Raw genomic sequence first — 21,143 nt, 5'->3', positions numbered from 1 at the left:
GGGACACCCAGAGGTAGGCGTGCCCTTCTGCCTGCCCCCACCCCTCCCAGGGCAAGTGCCCCAGAGCTTCCGAACAAGGGTCAGCCTCACTGACCTCCTGCACCTGCTGCATGGTCAGGCAAGGGGGGGGCAGCCTGGGGCAGTGGTGTTGGGCTTTTGGAGCACTTTCAGGAAAACCTGTGAGGCCCTGACTGTCCCCCACATCCAGCTGGGTTTCTGTACCCTACAACTAGATGGATATTGTGCGCAAGATCGTAAATCCGAGAAACCACCAAGGAGCCGACACGGATGCAAACACACAAAGGTTTATTTACAAGCTCGATCTTGGGTCCAAGTATACGCAACACAGCGGAGCAGGGACTTGGATGCAGAAGGGGGTTACAGCTGGTTTTTTTATAGGGTGGTCTAGGGGATTTTCAGAAGGGGTGGAGGAATTTCTCAAGTTCTGTTTACATTCTGATGTCGGGCTTTCAAGGGCATTGAGCTCTGTTCTTTCTAATATGGGACTTTCTATTATGGGCGTGGGCTCTGTTGTCTTTCTGATATGGGATTCTCTGCCGAGGACATTGAGGACATTCTGCAGTTTTTCCTATAAAGTTCAGCTCTTATTCACCGGGGCCTAAGTTGGCTGTACTTGTGCTAATGCTAAACTTGAGGTGGAATGGCCTTGATTTTTCTCGGCCTCCACAATGGACACAACGGCTTTGCTCCCTTTAGTCAAGATGCCCCTTCTGTAACCTTCCCACCTTCCAAGCAGAAGGGTCAGCTGAGGAAAGCAAGTCACCTGTCCTTCGGCTCACACTTCTCTCCCTAGGGTGCAAGGGAAAGGCAGAGGTGGGGACAGGAGATGCTGAGCAAAATCTGAAGGGCCCTGAGGAACCCAGTGGGGGAGGGTGCCAGAGCGTCTTTGAGGTCCCGTTGCCTGCAGTTGTACGTGATGGGACGCCAACCATGCTTTGAGGACATGCCTGTCCACACCTGCAGGAGCCCCAGACACACAGGCCAGGCTGACAGAGCTGTCTCCACACTCGTCACCCCCGGCTCCTGCAGCAGGAGGGTACAGGGGCTCCCTTCCCTGTACCACAGCCCTCCACTCCTGATAACTGAGAGCCTGGCCCCTGTGTAGCTCTCCAGGGCTGGGAGGAGCCCCTGGATCTGCAAGTCAGTACCTTCCCTGCTGAGGAAACCCAGGGAGGAGCCTGAGGGCCCTTCTGGGAAGCAGGACCACCCTTGCCTCCAACCCTGTGGCTTTTCATTTTCAAAATGAATCAAGGAAATTACCTCCTCAACAGGCTGACTGCTGTTCCAAGTTTCCAGATGGGTGCCAAAAGTCTGAAATATTATGTGGATGTGGAAATCAGTTGCAAATGTGAAAACTGACTACAATTTGTGTGTCTTTCAAGTTTTACTCCAACCTATAGCTAATAATTACACTGGCAGCAGTGAGAATGGAGGGGGTCCTCACAGGTGAGGCTGGTAGTCTTGCGCCAGGGTTGATGCCCTAACCTGCAGAGCTGCCTCCAAGAGAGCATTTTATCAAACTCCAAACCCAACCCAACCCAAAGCCCCAACCCTCACTGACTGCACAGCCAAGTGTTTCTGTGGTGTCTGAAAATGTCTCAAGCATGTTTGTATTTTCCTCTCCTAAAATTTCCATGCATGATAATTTGGAGCCTGTAGAGAAAATCATTTGTAGAAACCATCATCAGTCACCCTCCTCCCCTCTCCTAGCTCTAGGAGGAGACTATGTGCCATTACTGCATCTGTGAACCTGGGGATGGGGTGTGGGCCTCCTGGTGATGACCCTGGACTCAGCTGCAGTCACCTGCAGTACTGCCGTGCTGTTGGCCTCCTGGACAGAAGGCCAGGTATAGCCTCCTAAGGAACACACACCGCCTGTCCTACAGCTTGCATGCATAGAACGTGTCTAAAATTCAATTAGTTCAAAGAATAAAATCAAAACAAGAAAAACAGGGACGCCTGGGTGGCTCAGCAGTTGAGCATGTGCCTTTGGCTCAGGGTGTTATCCAGGGGTCCCGGGATCGAGTCCCATGTCAGGTTCCCTGCATGAAGCCTGCTTCTCCCTCTGCCTGTGTCTCTACCTGTGTGTCTCTCATGAATAAATAAAATTAACAAAAGAAAACAAGAAAAACATTTCCTAACACATGAAATAAATGACACTCAAATGTCACAGGCAACTTTATCTGAAGACATCAAGTCCAGGCTGTGGTCTTGTAAACAGCACACCTCAGATGTTGCAACAGACATCATATGGTTCAAAACAGGAAGCAGTGAATTCTGGGCCTTTTATAGAAGTCCGCCCGTCCCTACCCGAAACAAACTGATTAACCTCAGGATTGTTTTGTCCTGATTGAAAAGCAGCAGTATCATGTCACCACAATGCTGATTTGTGCTGCTCTAAGATTCTTGCATTTTGTCCAGTTATGTTGAGTAAAACTGAATTCGAGACATTTTGTGTTTTAGGAAGCGCAAATACCTCACATGGTGACAACAGACTAACATAATCCAACCCCATCAGTGAAGAGCAAACAGATTTAGGGGCAGGAATAAAGCACATGGTGACCTCAGCCCCCACATGGACTGAACGGCAGTGTCAGAGGTCAAGGCCCATGTTAGGAAACTGAAACAGGAAGGAGGAGATGCCACAGGCTGCCTTCAAACAGCCAGCTGCTACTGACAACGGTTGCAGAATAGGGCCCCTGACACTGTCCAGATAATCTACTCACCTGATGCAGAAGAACCAGGCTCCAGCCATCCCACCACTGCTGGGGCCACCTGAGGAGCACAGGAGAGGTCACTAGCCTGACTACTCACCTACTTCCCCTGGTCCAGCATTCAGGAGAACTCAGTGTGCACTCCCAGTTACATTCTCTACAAGAGTCCAAAATGCAGAGGCAGAGCCCATCCACCCACACTAGGGAGTAGTACGAGGAGGAGTGAATACACAAAAGGGAAGAGTAGTAAGAGATACAGTTAGAGCACCTGGGGTGGGGAGCAGTGGGGGGTAGAGTTAGAGCACCTGGGGTGGGGAGCTGGAGGGGGTGACCTCAGGGCCCTCAGGGGATCAGAAAGGCATCAGCACCCTTGGGGATTCACAACAGCATCAAGGGTGGGGCACGTTTGATTTCCCCTTGGCTGCTCAGGGCTCTCCACACAGGGATGTGGAGAGAAAGACAACGGGTCTGCGGCCCTCGCTTTGCCTGCTCCTTAGAAATACTTGAGAAGCATGTTTCCCATAGACTTTGAGGAGCCTGGGGTCAGTGTGTGTACACGCACGCATGCACGTACATGTGGGTAGGCACACGTGTGTGCATTTTCTGAGTCCCTAGTGTAAGGCCAGAGCACAGCTGTCACTCAGAACCATATGCTCCATGTCTGGGAATGTCACTCCTGGGGTGCTGTGACAAGTGGCAGCTTCTGGGCACACAGCCTGCCCACCTGCACTTGCCCTGGGCCCAGGGCACGGGCTGCCTTTCCTCCAGCATTCTTCCTCACTCCATAGGATACCATCCAGCCAACACCTCTGGGCAGTACATAACCTCTCAGTGACTGTGCTTGTTGACACATCTACACATCTGCTGTGCCCTCCCTGCCCTCTTCAGCACTGAGCATGAGCAGAAGAACTGCATGGGGCTCAGATCTCTGGAGTGGCTGTGAGCTCTGAAAGCTCCATCCTCATCCTGCCAGGAAAAGTCAGGAGCAACCACTCACACACCAGCATCAGTCAGAAACCTTGACGGGACAGGTGCAGCGGAGGTTGGGAAGTCCAGACCAAATAATGCAGCTAGAGACTAGGAACAGAATTCACCAAGAAGTGAAGAATTAGAAGACCCCTATGAAGGATACTTTTTGGAAGTGCTACTTCTTGTGTCTTTTTTTTTTTTAAAGATTCTAAAGATTTTAAATATTTTTTAAATATTTTGAAGATTTTATTTATTTATTCATGAGAGACACGAAGACAAGCAGAGACACAGGCAGAGGAACAAGCAGGCTGGAGGGAATACGGGACTTGATCCTGGAACCCCGGGATCATGACCTGAGCCAAAGGCAGGTGCTCAACCACTGGGCCATCCATATGCCCCTTCCTGTGTCTTCTCGAACAGGTCAGCTTCCAGAAGTCACAGCACTCCAAAATTCACATCCACACCACACCTCAGAAATGAGACCTTAGTGGAAATTGTCACACGATGCAAAGGCTGATCCTGGCTCAGGGCGAGCCAGATGTCCTTATGAGAAAAGGAGATTTGAGATGACCATGTGGTGACAGAGGTAGAGACTGGGGAGACATGGTCATGAGCCCAGAATGCCTGGGGCCCCTCCAGGTGGAGAGCACGGCCACGACACCTTGACTGCAGACTCCTGGGCTCCAGACCTGGGAGGGGACAGAGCTTGGTGTCCCGAGACCCTCATTTATGGTATTTCATTAGCATCCCTAGAAAACTAGCACTGTGCCTGCCCACTCACTCTTCAAACCGTCCAGGACCCAGAACGTCAGCACGGGGCCTGCCGTGCAGTCTGATAGGGACACCTTGGCAAGGCCTAAAGGCGTCTCTGTGCACAGCCCTCCTGGATGCTACTGCAAAGCAGTCTGCAGGTGGCCTATTTGGCTGTGATAGGGGAAGGGGTCTCCCACTTCTCCACTTTGGCCTCGTCCTTCCCTGAGGGGCCCTTTCACTAAGACACCCAAAACTAAGCAAAAAGCAGCATGACTGCACATCTTCAAAATATATTCTAAACCATGATTTCTCTTTTGTTTCTGGATAGAAATAGAGCAGTTAAAGAAAAAAAAATCAACACTTTTTAAAAGAGGTGCAGTATGTATTATTTTCACACTTGGCTACAAACTGGACAAGAATATTCTAGGTGTTCACAGAAAGACCTACAGACGTACTGGAGGTCACAGTAAAGCAAAAGACATAGGCCCGTCTTCCAGAGAAGAATGGAACGAAGTGACATGAGAGGGGCCCATGCAGAGCAGCCCACAGAGGTGAGGCAGATTCAAAAATCAGCACATTTCTTTCACAGAGTTTTAAATTGCCCTTTTACACCTAGCAAGAACAGAGAAAGAATGAAAATTCAGCTAGTGGGGATGCTGGCCATGCAAAGCAGCCACTGGGTGCAGCCAGCTGTGCGGGTAAGAGCCTTCCTGTTACTGTGGACCCTCTGAAGGGCTCCAGTAGGAAGGGGGAGCCGAGGCCTGGGGGGAGCAGGGAACTGGGACCTGAGGGGAACGGGGGAGCAGGGGAGCTGGGGCCTGTGGGGAGTAGGGGAACAGGGGAGCAGGGACCTGGGGCCTGGGGGGAGTGGGGGAGCAGGGCCACCATGGCAGGGGCTTGGGGGGACTTGCTGGATCTGCAGGCAGACCTCCCTCTCCTGGAGCTCCCCCTTCCCTGCATTATGGCAGGAATCACATCACAGCAGCCCTGTACCCTGAGGCAAGCCCACAGCTCCTGGCACAGGGCCTCCAACTACTAACTGGCCCCTGGGACGACTTCCCAGATTTTTATGTAGGAAGCATGCAAGTGTTGAGGACAAAGTCCTCAGGGAAGCCACTGTCATCAGAACCAGTCACCTCTCTGCTTTCCAGTCCTAGGTCAGTTTCTTCGTACGTTGGTTATGCTTGTCAATGGTTAAGGTGGTCCGGTCAATGGCTGCGGTGATGCCGTCCAGGACGTCATCCTGCCTCTCCAGCTCCGTCTCAGTGTCCAGTGCGAGACTCTTCAGCTTCCTCAGGATCTGCAAGAGCAGCATACATGGCAGGAGGGGCTGCCTTCTCTTAAGCTCTCAAAAATAGACACTATTTCTTTCCATCACTTTTGCAGTACTTAGGAAATTCTGTGAGTCAGTGGGGATGACAAACCCTCTGCCCTCCAATCCCGGGTTTGGGTCTCAGCTCTGCTGCTGACCAGCACTGACCCCCAGGGCTGCGGAGCCTGCCCTCTGGCCAGCTCCAGCCCCCTCCCTCCTGACGATGCCCCGGGGCACTGCTGTTCCAGCCACATAGCAGGGGAGGGCTGGCTCAGGGCACAACCAGGCTCCGGCTCTGACCAACCACTGTCTCTATTACCTGTATGCACCCACTAAGCCAAATCCCTTTCTTCCTGTTTGAAACATTTCACAGATACATACAAATAGCCCGAGGCCTGGAGCAGCCTCAAAGCACAGTCCGTGGGGCCCCTGTAAAAAGAGGTGGGCTGGCCTGGAAGCATAGGCCCCAGGGCTCTGGGAGGCCAACATCTTTGGGACTCATGTCACATGTCAAAACGTCTCATACGCTGGTAAGAGCAGCCACTTTACTGCAATCCTACTGAGGCCACTTGCATTGAGAAATGTGCTTTAACTACATGCATGGTGAGCCTGCATTTAAAAATTTAGTATCCTCAAGGTAACAACAAAAAGGAAAGATTTTAAGAGAGATCTTAATGACCAACTACTTGCAATAAATGTTAATACCTCTTTTAGGGAAAGTTTCAGATCACTGGTTAGGTCAGGACAAAGGAACTGCAGAACATGAATCATCAGAGGAGCCCGGGGCCTGTTCCCCATGTCAAAGGCCTCTGTCCCTTAGGGACGGATGTCAGTGTGGGCAGCCTGGGTGAGCATGAGAAGGGCCCCAGATCTAACTTTACTGGCACCACACCACGCCGCACACAGAGATCACTGTCGCAGGCACAGCCAGGGACACTGCAGCCTGAGACCTACGGTCATCATGGAGACCACACAGCACCCCAGGGGAAGGCGTGACACTCCCTATGCATTCACACAAAGTGACCCTGTGCTGCCCACCCTGTGAGAGAGCTGCTTCATCGGATACAGGAGGAATGGAAGGGAGGAGGCAGGGAGGTGGCTTGGAGTGTAGTAAGATCAACTCCTTCCTCAGGAATGGTGAGGCTGCAATGAGCTCACAAATGTGAACAAGCTGTGAAAACTATAAAGTGGGATGTGAGGCGCCCCCGCCAAGTCCTGGAAGGGCTCCGCTGCAGGAGGGACCCGGTGGTGAGGAGCGCTAGGGCCATCTGCAGTCACAGGCGCTCCTGACAGAGGCAGGACTTACCCCCCATATCTCTGCACACAAGCATCATCCCTGGGAGCTCCGTCTAGGCGCGGAGGAACAAATCCTGACCCAAGGTCGCAGGCTCAGACACCAGCCTTTTGCACCCTCTGGGAGCCGCTGAGTCACTGGAAAAATTGGACGGAGCTCTGGAAAGTATACTGTGGGGTCAGTCAGCTCTGAGGGACGGGCTAGATGACCTAATACAGGAGGTCTTTTCCATCGCGTTCCTATGACCTCATATGGCTGAGGCCCAAACAGCATAATAAACAGTCGCTGCTCACCATCACCACCGTGTGAGGCAGGTCCTCGCGCTCTGTCTTCTCTGCTCAATGACCCCTCCCAGTTGGCCTGTACTTTCAGTGTTCTAATGAGGTTGCTCCAGCAGGTACATTCACATTATGGCCCTGAGGAGACTGGCCTTGGCCACATGTTTGGTTATACCTGACTTCACACTCATGAGTGGTACCTCCACCCCCCTGCCTTGTGCTGGGCAATGAGGCCACATGCACTGTCCACCACCTCCATGTCCTTGTCAACCATGTAGTGTCCTTCAGAACCACCTGGCTCTGAACTGTGAGCAGTCACCACCATAGCTGTGTGGATGGCCGGGTGCAGCCTTGCCACAAGGCAACAGATGCTTCCTTCAGAGCGGGGCATCCACTGTCCTGTCCTGTTCCGAGACTCACACCACAGATAGAAAATCAGGACATGGGGCCAGAGAAGAAAGTAAAACCTGTCCTGAGCCTAGATGACAAGCACCGCTGGTGATGCTGTGGCACCTGTGTGAATACCCATACCCATACGCTGGCCTGGGGACATGACACTGGGGGTAGAAGTGCATATCCACGCAGCTGTTTCCTGGTTTCTCATCCACAGTCATCCCTAATGAGGGCATGTAATGTCTCTGTGAACCCTTGCACTAACTGTTGCACACACGGGGCTGAGAGACATGTGCAAGACCCCGGGCTCTGCAGCGAGTGTGCACTGTGTGGCCCTGGTGTGATGAGCTCGTGGACGACAGGTGTCACAGTACCAGTGACACTGACAGGAACTCCACACATTCCTTAGAAAGGCAAAAGGGCCCTTGCCAGGGATCAGCAAGCCATTCAAAGAGCCGTGAGAGGAGGGCACCAGCCCCAGGCCTGCTCTTGGAGCCCTGAGACGCTATGGCAAAGGTCCCACATAAGGAGGGCCACACCTGTGACTTTAAATTTTTTAATGCTCACATTTTCAACAGTAGAAACAGTAAGCATTTTTTAATTTAAGTAATCTCTACATCCTGATATGTGGCTTGAATTCACGACCCCAAGATCAAGAGTCACAGGCTCCTCCAACTGAGCCATTCAGGTGCCCTATAAAAAATGGTGCTATTAATTTGAACGCATCCTGTTTAACTCAATTCAATAAAAATATTATCATTTCAACATAGAATCAATATAACGAATTATTAACAAGATATGGTCTTCTATTATGTGAAGTTGTAGCAAACTGCTGAGTGGTATCCTCACAGCACATCTCCACACCCTCCCCCTGAGCACCGTCCCCCATGCCAGCCCCTGTGTGGGCATCTCCCCTCCCTATCATGGCAGCAGCAGCGGGAGGAGTCTGTGCCTCCTATGCAGAGATAACAGACACACAACTTACTTCGTGAGCAAGACCAACTGATGTGCCTATGCAAGTTGAGCATTTTATGGAGTCTATTGTGTAAACACGGGCTCGTTCCTGTTGAACTGTCTGATTCTGAAAATGTCTCACCGAGACCCCTCCTCTGTGGCCTGTGGAGAGCCCGGCTGACCCGCCAAAACTGCGCTTGAAATGAATACTACAAAAACACGTGTGATCTGCGTAGCTACCAAGTCTGCAAAGAAAATCACCGAGCAAGTCTTCAAAGTAGGAACCTCAAGTCCTGGTCCAGTGTTTTTCTCTTTAAGGAATGAATGAGAGAAATTAAATGCCATCATGTGCATGCCATATAACACGGGGTGGAAAGAATGGGGAACAGGAAGTCTGGCCAGACCTTCACACAGTTGTTACTTCTGCGGCCCAGGATGACAAGCTGTCTAGTCATCGGTGTGTCTTGCCGCCAGCCTCTGAACTATCAGCTGGCTGTCCCTGGGCTCTGCCTCAAGCCCCTGCCACACCAGTAAGTCAGCCCGGTGACCAGCCATCTCTGCAAGCACGTCCACCCGACACAGAAACTGTCCAACTGAGGAGAAAGTGACTTTTATAAACTCCAAAGAAATACACAGGCACAGGTGAGACACAAATGTGTGCCGGCATGGTCCGGAATACTCAGCGATCTGCAGCCCGGAGGGGCAGAGGTGCTCAACTGTGTCTGCACAGCAAGCTCCGTTCTCCACGGGCAGGGTGCAGGTGTGTCCGTGACCCGGGCTGGCAGTAGGAGGCACCACGTGCTCCCCAGGACACAGCAGACATCACTACGTTCTCCTCTGCTCTGGCCACATGCCCTGACAGCTTCTACCTCCTGGCACCACAGATCTTGGGACAGCAGCACAGATACGAGCAGAGACGGACATGTTTCCACCTTGTTTATAAAAACGGAAAAACAGCTCATCCAGCAGAGGAGGTCCGCTGACCAAAGCAGATGCATCTCCATGTATGCACCTCACAGCAGCCATCAAGATGTGGGAAGCAGGGGGTCGGAGGCCCAGCTCTGCTGCGAGCTGTGCCACCAGGACCCCAGGGCGCCCAGCCTTGTGGAATCACTGCATAATGGCAGCAGGGGAGTGGCGGTGCACGGAAGCATGGGCCTTGATGTGTCCAAAACATCTTTTATGTACTGGTGGCCTCATGTAGGGTCTGAAAGAAAAGAATGTTTGGTTGTTCTTCATGATAAAGCTCCAGGATTCTGAGTATTACTGTATTAATACGAAGCACCTAAAGTGAGGTTAGTATTAGCTAGACTGTCTGCCCTGATCTTGTTATTAAGCTGACTCACTGAAAAACTGTGAATTTTCTTGCAGTGAGAAATTAGCAACCATTTAAGAACAGAGCTGGGATAAATCAAGCTGTCTGCAACTCCAAATAGTTCTTCCAGTTGGGGCCATTAATATGCTATAGAGAAGGTAAAGAGGGAAAAATTGGCTTCCAGCACAGCCAAAGCTCTGGAGGCTGTAAAGAACATTCTAGGCTACAATCTGTCACATTCAGCACATACAGACCACCCCCACGTCCCACCCTGTCCCTTCTGCTGCATTCCTTGAGGCCCCAAGGGCTATCTGTGGATAGCAGCACAGGATTCTTTTCTAGGGAGGCCCCCACCACGGTCCCTACCTCAAGATCTGCAGCCTAACTGCGAGACCCTGAGAGCCCTCACTCACAGTTGGCTGATCAGCCTCCAGGGGCCTCTCTAACTCAAGGTCCAGTCAGGGCACATGCACGTGAGGACCCACAGTGCTGTAGGGGGACCCTGGAAACCAGCCCACTATCAGGTCACGATGGGATCCAAATAGGGCTCAGCCCAGAACACAAGCAAATAGAGGTAAAGGCCTAAAACCCACACATCGCATTGAAAGAAATTAAAGACAACCTAAATAATGAGGGATGTGCTGTGCTCCTGGATGGCAGGACAACAAGACGCCCCTAAGTTACCTACACATTCAATGCAGTATCAAATTTCCAGCAGCCTTTTATTCCCCCAGAAACAGAAAAACGGATGCTCAAATCCATATGGAATTGCATGGAGCCCTGAAGAGCCAGAGCAATCCTGAAAAAGAAGAATGAAGCTAGAGGACTCACTTCCCCACATCCGTGCCGTCAGGAGCATAAAATGGTATGGCCGTTATGGAAAAGAGTTTGGCAGCTCATCAAAAATCTACACCTAGAATTATCCCGTGACCGAGCAATTGCACGCCTAGCTAGCATATGCCCCCAAGGAGCAGACACAGACCCACACAGATTCTTGTGTGAATGTTCAGAGCAGCACCACGTACTGCAGGCACAGATGAATGGACACACAAACTGTCGGCCATCCACTCAGCTGTGAAAAGGAAACACAGATGAGCTCTGAAAACACAGTGCAAAGCGAGGGGGGCCAGCATGGAAGGACACACACATGACAGAGCAAGGACTGGAGGGGCCAGCACGGGGCTGGCGCTGCAGGGGACTGTCTGGGGGCAGTGGCACTGCAGGGCACTCTGCGCATGATCAGTGCCACTGAACTACACACTGAGAGTGGGCGAGATGGCAACGTTTACACCATATACATTCCCTACAATAAAAAACAGCCAGGCAACTCAGTAATAAACGACCAAACCCCCTAACACGGCAGGGGCATGTCTAGGCTGACTGAGAAGACGGGAAAGCGTCGTCTGCCCCTGGCCCTGGTGCTCCTCTGTCTGCACAGCACAGCAGCTGCCCTGGGAGATGCTCACTCAGACGCTGGCACGTCTGGAATCCTGTCAATGGACAAGACCCCGGGTTCCTTATCCGGCATTCCCGCCCTGTTCATGTTTCCGAGACAGCGGAGGGGGCAGAAAGCATCTGCACCGCCCAGGTCTGTCCTTTCTGAGTGCGGGTGAGGGGCCCTGCCAGCCCCACCTGAGCCACCACTGCCACAGACAGCATGGGCCAGCTCTTGACTGGGGCCACAGCCAACGTGTGAGAGCGCAATGGGCTGTCTAGGATCCCAGAGGAGAGCACGAAGGGCACGTGAAGCCACAGAGAGGCTGGGGAGGGGGTCCACAGTGGCAGCTCATGTTTGCCAGTGATGCAGTTCACCAGCAGAGTGTACAGAAAACCCATGGATAATACATAAGGTGGGGCATGACATTCTCCTGTGAGTCAGCTTTCCTGTCACTGTGCTCATTTGTGCAGCAGGTGGAGGGTTCTAGGGTCCCTCCTGCCCAGAGCCCTTGCTGTCCAGAGGCGGGGGCCAGAGCCAGGGCAGGCGTGCAGCCCACCCGGGACTGTGGGGCCAAGAGCAGGGCCGCACCAGTGCCAGGACCAGACGGCCCAGCTAGGGCAGGTCCCCTGATAGACGTTTGCTCCCCGAAATGTCACCTGCCATGGATGTGAGAAGTTACTCAGCACCTCTTTCCTGGTACCAAGTCCCTTCTGCTGGTTTAACAGATGACATAGGCTTGATGTATTCAGGAAGCTTTGTTAATAATTTACAAAGTAACAGATGCCCAACTGGGCCTAAGTGATGGCCAGTGTTTGCACTGGTATCAAGCCAGGAAAACAATAGCATATAACCCCCCCGCTGTGGGAACCCTGACCTGCACCCCAGTCCACACTCTGCACGCCCTGCTGTGGGAACTGTAACCTGTGCCCCAGTCCACACGGGGCACCCCCACTGTGGGAACCGTGACCTGTGCCCCAGTCCACACGGGGCACCCCCACTGTGGGAACCGTGACCTGCACCCCAGTCCACACAGGGTACTCCCACTGTGGGAACCGCGGTCCACATGCTGCACCCCCCTGCTGTGGGAACCGTGACCTAAGTCCCACCCAGTTCACACACTGCACCCCCTGCTGTGGGAACCGTGACCTGCGCCCCAGTCCACACGCCGCACCCCCACTATGGAAAAGGTCAGCAGCCCCTAAGGGGAGCCCCTTGGCAGTGCTCACTATTCATCCTGGTCTTGGGTGGGGAGAGGGGGGAAAGGTCAGGATGGACAGTCTGGGGAGCAGGGTGACTGACGGAACCTCAAACTGCATGGACCTGGCAGTGGACACAGATCTGGTGACAAACAAGCAGCAGCTCGAGCGAGGAGAGGTCAGCACCTCAGATGGGAGCCACGGTTCAGGGCGCTCTGCCAAACCTATCCCAGTGAATCTGCTTCCTGGCCTGGCTGCTGCCACCACAGGCCCTCCCCATGGACAGTGGACGCCGCAGTGAGGGCTGCTCCGGGGCCCACGTGCAGTGGTAGTTGGCACAGGGTGCAGAACCCTTCTGTCCTGGGGCAACCACACCAGCCGCGTCTCTCAGCATCCACTGTGGGCTAAGTCACCGAGACCCATTTCCACGTAAGGACGGTAATCGCATCTGCCACAGAAACCACAGCTGAACGGGAGGAGTGGTTCTCGCATTTCTGTTTTCCCCAGAAATTTACCTCATTCCTACTTACGCTGGGGCTTCAGCTACACAGCTAAGAATTCTCTAAATAGGAAACATGTGTTTTACCTCCAGAAAACGTTCTCTGGTGGACCCAGGGTGCCTGCAGGGAGGAGGACCGGTGGCTGGTGTGAAGCCCTGCTCTTCCGCAGCGGCTCTCCCCAGGCTCACCACTCAAGGGTCACCACGTCCCCACCCTGTGGCCAACGTCCTGACTCAGCACAGCAGCTGCTGTTCCCAGCACGGACACCACAGGGCTCACTAAGCTGCTGATGATGCTCAGGACCAACCCCACAGACATGCTCTCACGTGGAAGGTGGGTGAGGAAGCTCATTCCATTCCCAGCTGCTGGCATCTTCATCATGACCTCTACCATCTTGGCTTCTAGGGCAGAGGCTGCTGGTGTGAAACTGGAAGGGCCTTCTCACACTACATGGCCATCACCAGAATTAACATAAAATCCCTACATTTCCCATCAAAAAGCTGTGTCCCTGTCTTGGTCTTGACACAGCGGCAGGACAGCTTCACACGAGGGTGGGAGAAGGGTCTCAGATCCCAGCAGCCTGAGGTGTGTGGGCTCGCATCCATTCTCAAGAGAATGGGAGTGTTTCCTTATAGGATGGGGGTTTCTCAAGTCCTGAAGCCATATTCTGGAGTCAATATGTGCATCAAAAACCTCAGTCGGTAACCTGCAGCATTTGCTGGTCGCAGCTAGAAAGCAGCATTTCCGTGGTCATTACTCAAAGTGACTAAGTTAGACCCAGGGAAAGAGTGACAAATCATGCATATTTAAAATATCCCATAGCAAAGATGAGCACTTTTTTTCCAGAAAGGAAATGGCCAAGTTTAAAGGAGGCTATGCCTAGGCTGACATGTCAGTAAGCCTTTTTCTTTATTTTTTTTATTTTTTTATTTTTTTAAATTCTTTTTATTTTATTTTTTTTTTTAAATTTTTTTTTAAATTTTATTTATTATTTATGATAGTCACACACACAGAGAGAGAGAGAGAGAGAGAGAGAGGCAAAGACATAGGCAGAGGGAGAAGCAGGCTCCATGCACCGGGAGCCCGACGTGGGATTCGATCCCGGGTCTCCAGGATCGCGCCCTGGGCCAAAGGCAGGCGCCAAACCGCTGCGCCACCCAGGGATCCCAGCCTTTTTCTTTAAAAACAGGTTTGAAAGACAAATGGTCTTCCTATGTGCCCTGGTGGAAGTGTGTGGTGCCAGGGATGACACAACCTCTTTAGACCAGAGCCTGGATATGACTAAATTTCGAGCTATGAACCAGGGAAACTGAGTCAGGAAGAAGCAAACCAAAATCTCCACAGAGAAACAACTGAGTTTTTGCTACAAAAAGACTGTGAAGGTAACGGAAAGGACAGAGGGAAGCTATGTAGTGAGAAGCACTTTGCTGAGCAGCTGGAACAGGCCTCATACGGTTGTGAGCTGAACACACACACACACACACACACACACACACACACACACACACATTCTCTCTCTCACAAACCAACAAGCACATCTCCCTGAATGAGACAATGGATTCTGACAAACCAAGGCTAGCGCAGCATAGCATGAGGGCTTTTAACAGCTTTTATGTTCTAAAGAAGTGCACTGAGATGCTGATGAACAAGGTGACACTCGGTATCTGCTTCAAAACTACTCAAAAATAAAAGGAAAAAACACTGTACTGTCCAGCAATAACACAGGAAGACAATTTAAAAGTATTTCTAGCAAATGTTGTTTAAATTTCTACTTCCCGGACAAAAAGTGGCAAGAATCTGGTGGCAAGCCCTTGAGAGCATTGGGATGAGTGAGTACTCTCAGTTGTATGTGCACCTGTGGAGTCATGCACACGTTGACATGTACAGACACACACAGACACACGCACACACAGCACACAGACACATGCACAGGATGTGCACATGCAGACATGCACACACGCAGACATGCACACACAGCACATAGACACACGCACAGGACAGGCACACACAGAAATGCAGACACGCAAACACTGCACACAGACACACACATAGGACGTGCACACAGATGCATAGACATGTACACACAGCACACACATGCACAAGACACAGATGCAGGCATGCACAGACACATGCAAACAGCACACAAACATGCACAGGATATGCACACAGACATGCTCAGACAAGCACAGTACACACACGGCACACACAAACACAGTACATGCACACATGGCACATAGACACAACACACACACACACAGAAAAACATGCACACGTGGCACACACAACATACATACACACAGTACATGCACACACTGGGACACCCAGTACATTCACACACCAGCAGACACATAGATACATGCAGAATACACGCACACATGAAGACATAGATAAGCACACCAATAGCACACACGTGTATACATGGATGGTATCATAGCACACATGAACACACAGTACATGTACACAGAGCACATGTACATAAAATGCACTTATAAGTCACAACACACAAATGTACACAGATGGGTCTCATAGCACATACACAGTACATGTACATCTCATGTACACATCTCAGGCACAGTACATCTCATAACACATACAGGGCACCACACGCACAGCACACACATGTACACACGAGTACATGTACCACACATATGCACGCATGTATATGCACAGAAAGCCCATATGAGCTTGCATATCCTGCACACACACACAGCCCACATGTATACTTGCACGTGTACATGTACAACAGGCAGAGCAGCCAGCAGGCGGGCTGTGCGCACGGAGTGTCTGTGTGCCACGGAACACAGGGACTCAGAATGGGCACCGCTCTTTCCTTTCTCCAGCTACTGGAGCAGACAGAGCTCGGGGGCACAGTGACAGGCCCCTGCAGAAGAGAGGCCAGCATCACCCAGCGAGGAGCTATGGGCAGGCAGAGGAAGCATGTCACATGCAGGGACCACGTGGTGCCGGGAGTGCACATTACCTGTCTCAGTTCCTGGGCGTCCCCCTCAGAGACGAGCGGCTCGCTCCTCTGCAGCTGAAGTGACGGGCCCTCCTGGCTCCCTGAGCAGGGCTCGTGGGGCATGGCACGGTCCATCAGTCCAGACGCTGGAATGGAAAGTCAAACAGCAGTGACATCTTCCAGGAGGTGCGAACAACGCACGAACATGCAGAACCTCACAGGGAGTGATGTTTAAGACCATCAGCTCTCTCTGGGCTGGCAGCTGTGGTGGGTCCATCTTCCTGAGCTCTGCTGTGTGGAGCTGGGCTGGGGGCTGCCTGGGCTCACTGGGACCCTGGCCCAAGCTGCCTCCTTACCCTGCTCTGGTTAGAGAGTGCACCACTGACAATGTCCCAGGTCTGGCTGTGTATTTGGTCTCTCAGGAAAGGGCTACACATGGGGAGTATCCAACAGGCCACTTGCGGAACCTGGTGAAACGCACATAAAACATGGTCCTGGAAACTGCGGCACCATCTCGTCAGCCCACAGAGCGCTGCGGTTCCCCAGAGCACAGGAAATGGCCGGCTGGCTCGGCCAAGCAAAGCTGGTGGTGTGGCCACTTTGGGGTGGGGGTGGGGGGGTGAGTCAGAGTGCTAAACGTGGCTGGGCCCTGCTCAGGGGTGTTCCCAGCACCCGCACCTGGGCAGGCTCCTGGAAGAGCAGAAGGGCAGCCTGGAGATGCAGTGATATTCAAGAGGCCCTGCATGCCCCCCACTGCATGCCACCGTCCTTTATTTAGAGAGCTGACATTCACCAAACCCTGGCACCACAGGGTCCAGGGAAGGGCATCAGTTAGGTCTACTGCCTGTTCTTCCCCATATTACAAGGCCCCTCGGATACACAGCATGGTCACGTTCATGTATCAGGATGCTGGAAAGCAGACAGCATTTGGATGAGAATCCACTGTTTGGATGCCAGCACCAACTCCTCAGAACGCGTCTCCGCTTCTGTGGAACAGGAGGCACAGAAGGGCCAACAGGATCCTGGACGTGGGGACCCTGGAGGCGGTGAGCAGAGGCTCCTTCGAGCAGAGCAGCCTGATGAATGCACTGTCAGGAAGGGAAGGGGCCCAGCTAGCCATCCCCAGCATATACCAACTGCACAAGCCCCTCCTTCTGGGGCACAGACCAGCCACCTCCAACACATACAGAAATACCCTCTCTTCTCAGTCCTCGAAGTAATCCTTACGAAGTGATACTCCCCAAGGGGTGCCTGGCTAAGCAAAGGGAGCGTGGCCTCACCCAGGATAAACGCAGGCTGCTGTGGGGACGAGAGAGGCTTCTCAAGGTCCTGCAGAGGAGAGCATTCGGGAAGCAGTGGGCGGGCACCCACGCAGAGCGCCTGTGAGGACTGCACCCCACGGAGACCCGCCACACCCGCAGCTGCATCCAGGAGCCCTACCTGTCTTACCAAAGCCCTTACTGTATACCATGCACACAGATGTCTGCTTTTCTCGTTCATTCTTCAAAAACAATAAAAGCTGGTTGCAACCAATCAAACTGATCTCACAACCTGTGTTCTAAAATCTCCAAAGTCTCATCCTATTCCAGCTTCTAAGGGATTTAATTAGTAAGGAACTTTCCACAGCATGCAACTGTTTGGCCTTACGTGATCTAAAGTGTCACAACTAAAATGTTACATAAGGAAAGGTACCGCAGAAGTTCCGCCTGCAGTAGAAGCCGTCAGAGCTAGCTGGAAGCTATGACGGCAGAAATAGCAAACATGTGCCACCAGCTATTATTAGTCTTACAGGCCAATCCATGCACACGTTAGCAAGTCATTGGTGCTGATGTGATGACAAACAGTGGTCTCCTCACTCAGCCCAGAACCTCCTCCTTCCTTGGTGTCCACTCCACTCCACTGTCTCGTGGACTCCTGTTCTACCACCCTGGCACGCTGTCCCCAGCCAACTGGCTCTGCCCACTCTGCACCCCGCCCCCCGGAATACATCACATACACGGATGTCCTCCACTCTGCCATTCCATCAGCAGCAACTTTCGCTCACATGTCCTGGCATCATTTAGCTTGCACAGCTTTGGTATCAACGTGTTGCACCCCACAGCTTCTCTGACGCCAGCGCCCACCCTTGTGCTCCTTCAGCACCGCTCTGGTTTCCATTCCAATACCCCTATGTTCGGGAGGGACATACTGACATTTTTTAAATGTTAAACAAACGGGGTTTTACTTAACTAGAAAGCCAAAATAGCGAATTTCTCAGTACGGAACACACTAAGTCAGGGGTGTCGGTTATGACATGTTGCAGGGTCAGCAGGATCACGCCTAGCACAGAGCTCGGCACCCTGGGTGCTCTGTGTTGAGCCCTGACCCACTGACTCAGTTTCTTCAATGCCTTGAAATATCTTCGAAAAAGAATCAACTTCAGTATACAATGGTTCTGCCTCTAAAGTCATCACTTACCACAGTTAAACAAAATCAGCACAAATTGTTCCAGCTTCAAGGGAACTTAGGGATGATTTCACTTTCCAGGAACGACAGCTGGGCTGGTATGGGCAGCTGCGGACTCCAGCCCCCTGACGTACAGACGCAGACCCTGGCCTCAGATCCCGGCCTCACTGGGGATTCAGAGCAAGAACCACCGGCCCTGCCCCAAGAACAGAAGAACCCCTCCAAGCCCATCTGGCCACGGGCAGATTTTCCTCCTTGTCCCTGGGACCCAAAAGCCTCATCAGTGACACAGGGAAGGAAACACCTACTCTACACAGGGACAGCCCCAGAAGCATACACAACTGGGGTGGGAAGCCCTACAAACATCACAAAATGCCCACGCCCTTCACAGAGCTGAGAGCTGAAACGGAGAGCGAGTAAGCAATCCCAACTGCCTACAGCCAAAGCCACTTACTGGCAAATGTTCAAACCTACACAGTGCACAGCGTGGACCTGGGGCTCCTGGAAAGAGATCAAGTGTGTGAGAGCCACACAGCTCCCAGGGGGTCGGCTGGGGTCAAGGGGTGCCCATTTCTAAGTACCCAATGGAGGTCTGCGAGTGGTCAGCGTGGTGCCTGCGTCCTAGTGACCATGCGGGTGGGGGGTGTGCCTGTGGTCAGTGTGGTGCCACGTCCTGGCACTGAACTCCACTGTCTGAAGCCCAAGTCTTCAATGAGTAGTCCTGCACTGGGTATCAGTGCCCCAGACATGTATTACTGTCTCACAGACGTGTGGCCCTGGATGCCCGGGCCTCTTCTGGGTGCTGGAGACGTGGTCATGAAGAGACAACTTGTGTCTGGTGAGGACAGAGCGCATGCCCCAGTGTGAAAGCACAACAGCCAACCAGAGGGTAGCAGTGCCGAGAGCAAGTGTAGGGCAGGTAACTGGAGGTCTCTTAATCAGGGGGCCAGAGAAGGCTTCTCTCAGCATATGGCAGTCAGCAAACAACAGAGACAAAAATAAGTACCAAAAAGATAAAAGGCCACGCGTGGGCTATGCTCTGAAGTCATCTTCCTGAAACCCATTACCCCAGGACCCTGAGAAAACACGGGTGAAGCACAACTGGGAGACATAGGAAACCTCGGCAGCACTCCTACAGGCCGTCAAGACCGTCAGGGCCAGGGGGGCCCAGGGAGTCGCCCCCCAGCACGAGGGTTCCAGATGCGGTTCTGGACAGTGAGTGCGAGAGAACCTGGACAGAACTGAGACTTCACAGAGTGATGCTGTATGCACACATGCGTGTGCGCTGTGACGATGAGAATGGCAAGGCAGGGGAATATCGGGGTCTGTACCAGCCTCCTAGCTCCTCCTCATGTCTGAAATACTCCAGGACGTAAAGAGTCCTTTAAAGATGCTGTGTGAACACACATGGACTCTGCATGGCTTCGCCCCAGGGGGCATTCCCTGTGTCATTCCCCACCCCCGAAGCCCAGGAGACCGCTGTGGCTGGCTGCTGGCTGGGCCACCGGCACTTCACATGACTGGAGGTCTCTGGAAAGTTCTTCCAGACAGGGACTCCAGGCAAACATGGGTGCTGTGGTGACGCTGCCACCTGCTGGTCACCCGTTCTACCAACACTGCTCCTGGAGAAGAGGAGTACATTTCTGAGATGTCAAGTCATGGTTTCCACCTCCACTGCTTCTGTACTTTCCACCCTGGGACAGTGAAAACACAGGTGCTGGCAAACACCATCAGGGGCGACAGAGAGGGCTGCCCAGGCCTCCTGCAGAGGTCCCAGCAAGCCAGACATGGTGCTGCTCACAAGCCCACATGCTGGCCTCTTCCCCAGCTCCCCTCTGCATAAACTCCTTGGGATGGGGTGGCCTCACCACGGGAGGACGGCCCCTCTTGCTCCGTGCAGACGCAGACCTCCTGCGGGAACCCAGCCAGAGGCTGAAGTGGGCTGAGCGCAGGATGAAAACCCATATGTCATCCTGGTTGTGGTTCCACTCATTCCACACACACAGTCCCTGACTGTGACAGGCGAGGCCACACACCCCGTCATGCGAGCCACCCCGAATCTAGGTGTTGCTGGGAAGGTGTCTGCAGAGGTGGTGGAGGCCCAGCCCCAGCTGACTTTAGGTGAGGGAAACTGTCTGTGGCTTCCCTGAGGAAGAAGACATTCGGCCTGTGGTCAGCAGCCTTGGCCTGTACCCTTCCTGAGGGCGGGCCCTGCGGAGTCTGTACTCACCTAGCTTCCTGCAGCCAGACGACGGCCACAGAGGCCCTGGCATGCACCTCCTTTTCCCCTCCAGCCCTGTCTGCACCTGGACACGTGGGGTCAGGGCCCAGCAAGCCTCTTCTCCCCTGCACAGTGCCACACTCTGTGCCACGTGTGCTCACAGCTGCCCCCTACATGGGACATTCTGTGCCATGCCCCTTCTCTGAAACCACCAGGCGGAGCTCCATGAGAACAGGGACTGTGGGTGCCTGGCACTACGCCTGGCGCAGGGAGTTCTGGTTCAGCAGCAGCAGAAGCAATGGCTGGAGGCACTCTGCATTGGGACCCAGAAGCCCTGAGTCTCTTCCTCCCACTGCCTGGCCCCTCCCACAGGAAAACAGC

At 52.9% G+C, this 21,143-nt stretch overlaps 1 protein-coding gene across 2 annotated transcripts; it reads right to left on the bottom strand.

Annotated features, from left to right (window-relative positions):
- Window positions 1–4,818: 4,818 nt before the first annotated feature.
- LOC112665324 (synaptosomal-associated protein 47-like) lies at window positions 4,819–20,927 on the bottom strand. Of its 2 annotated transcripts, none has more exons than XM_049093446.1 (4): window positions 20,772–20,927; window positions 16,118–16,242; window positions 5,594–5,757; window positions 4,819–5,069 (listed from the first exon to the last, which is right to left on the bottom strand). In XM_049093446.1, the coding sequence occupies exons 1-3, from the start codon at window positions 20,812–20,814 to the stop codon at window positions 5,611–5,613; spliced, it is 315 nt and encodes a 104-aa protein (XP_048949403.1). In that variant the 5' UTR covers window positions 20,815–20,927; the 3' UTR covers window positions 4,819–5,069; window positions 5,594–5,610. The 2 variants fall into 2 exon arrangements, with proteins under 2 accessions (XP_048949403.1, XP_025310759.1); XM_025454974.3 differs by lacking the exon at window positions 20,772–20,927 and adding an exon at window positions 17,377–19,441.
- Window positions 20,928–21,143: the final 216 nt, after the last annotated feature.

This window comes from Canis lupus, chromosome 14 (assembly GCF_003254725.2).
Source record: "Canis lupus dingo isolate Sandy chromosome 14, ASM325472v2, whole genome shotgun sequence".
NCBI classification, from domain to species: Eukaryota; Metazoa; Chordata; class Mammalia; order Carnivora; family Canidae; genus Canis; species Canis lupus.
The sequence above is the reverse complement of the archived record's forward strand: the minus strand, read 5'-3'. Positions and strand labels throughout refer to the sequence as shown.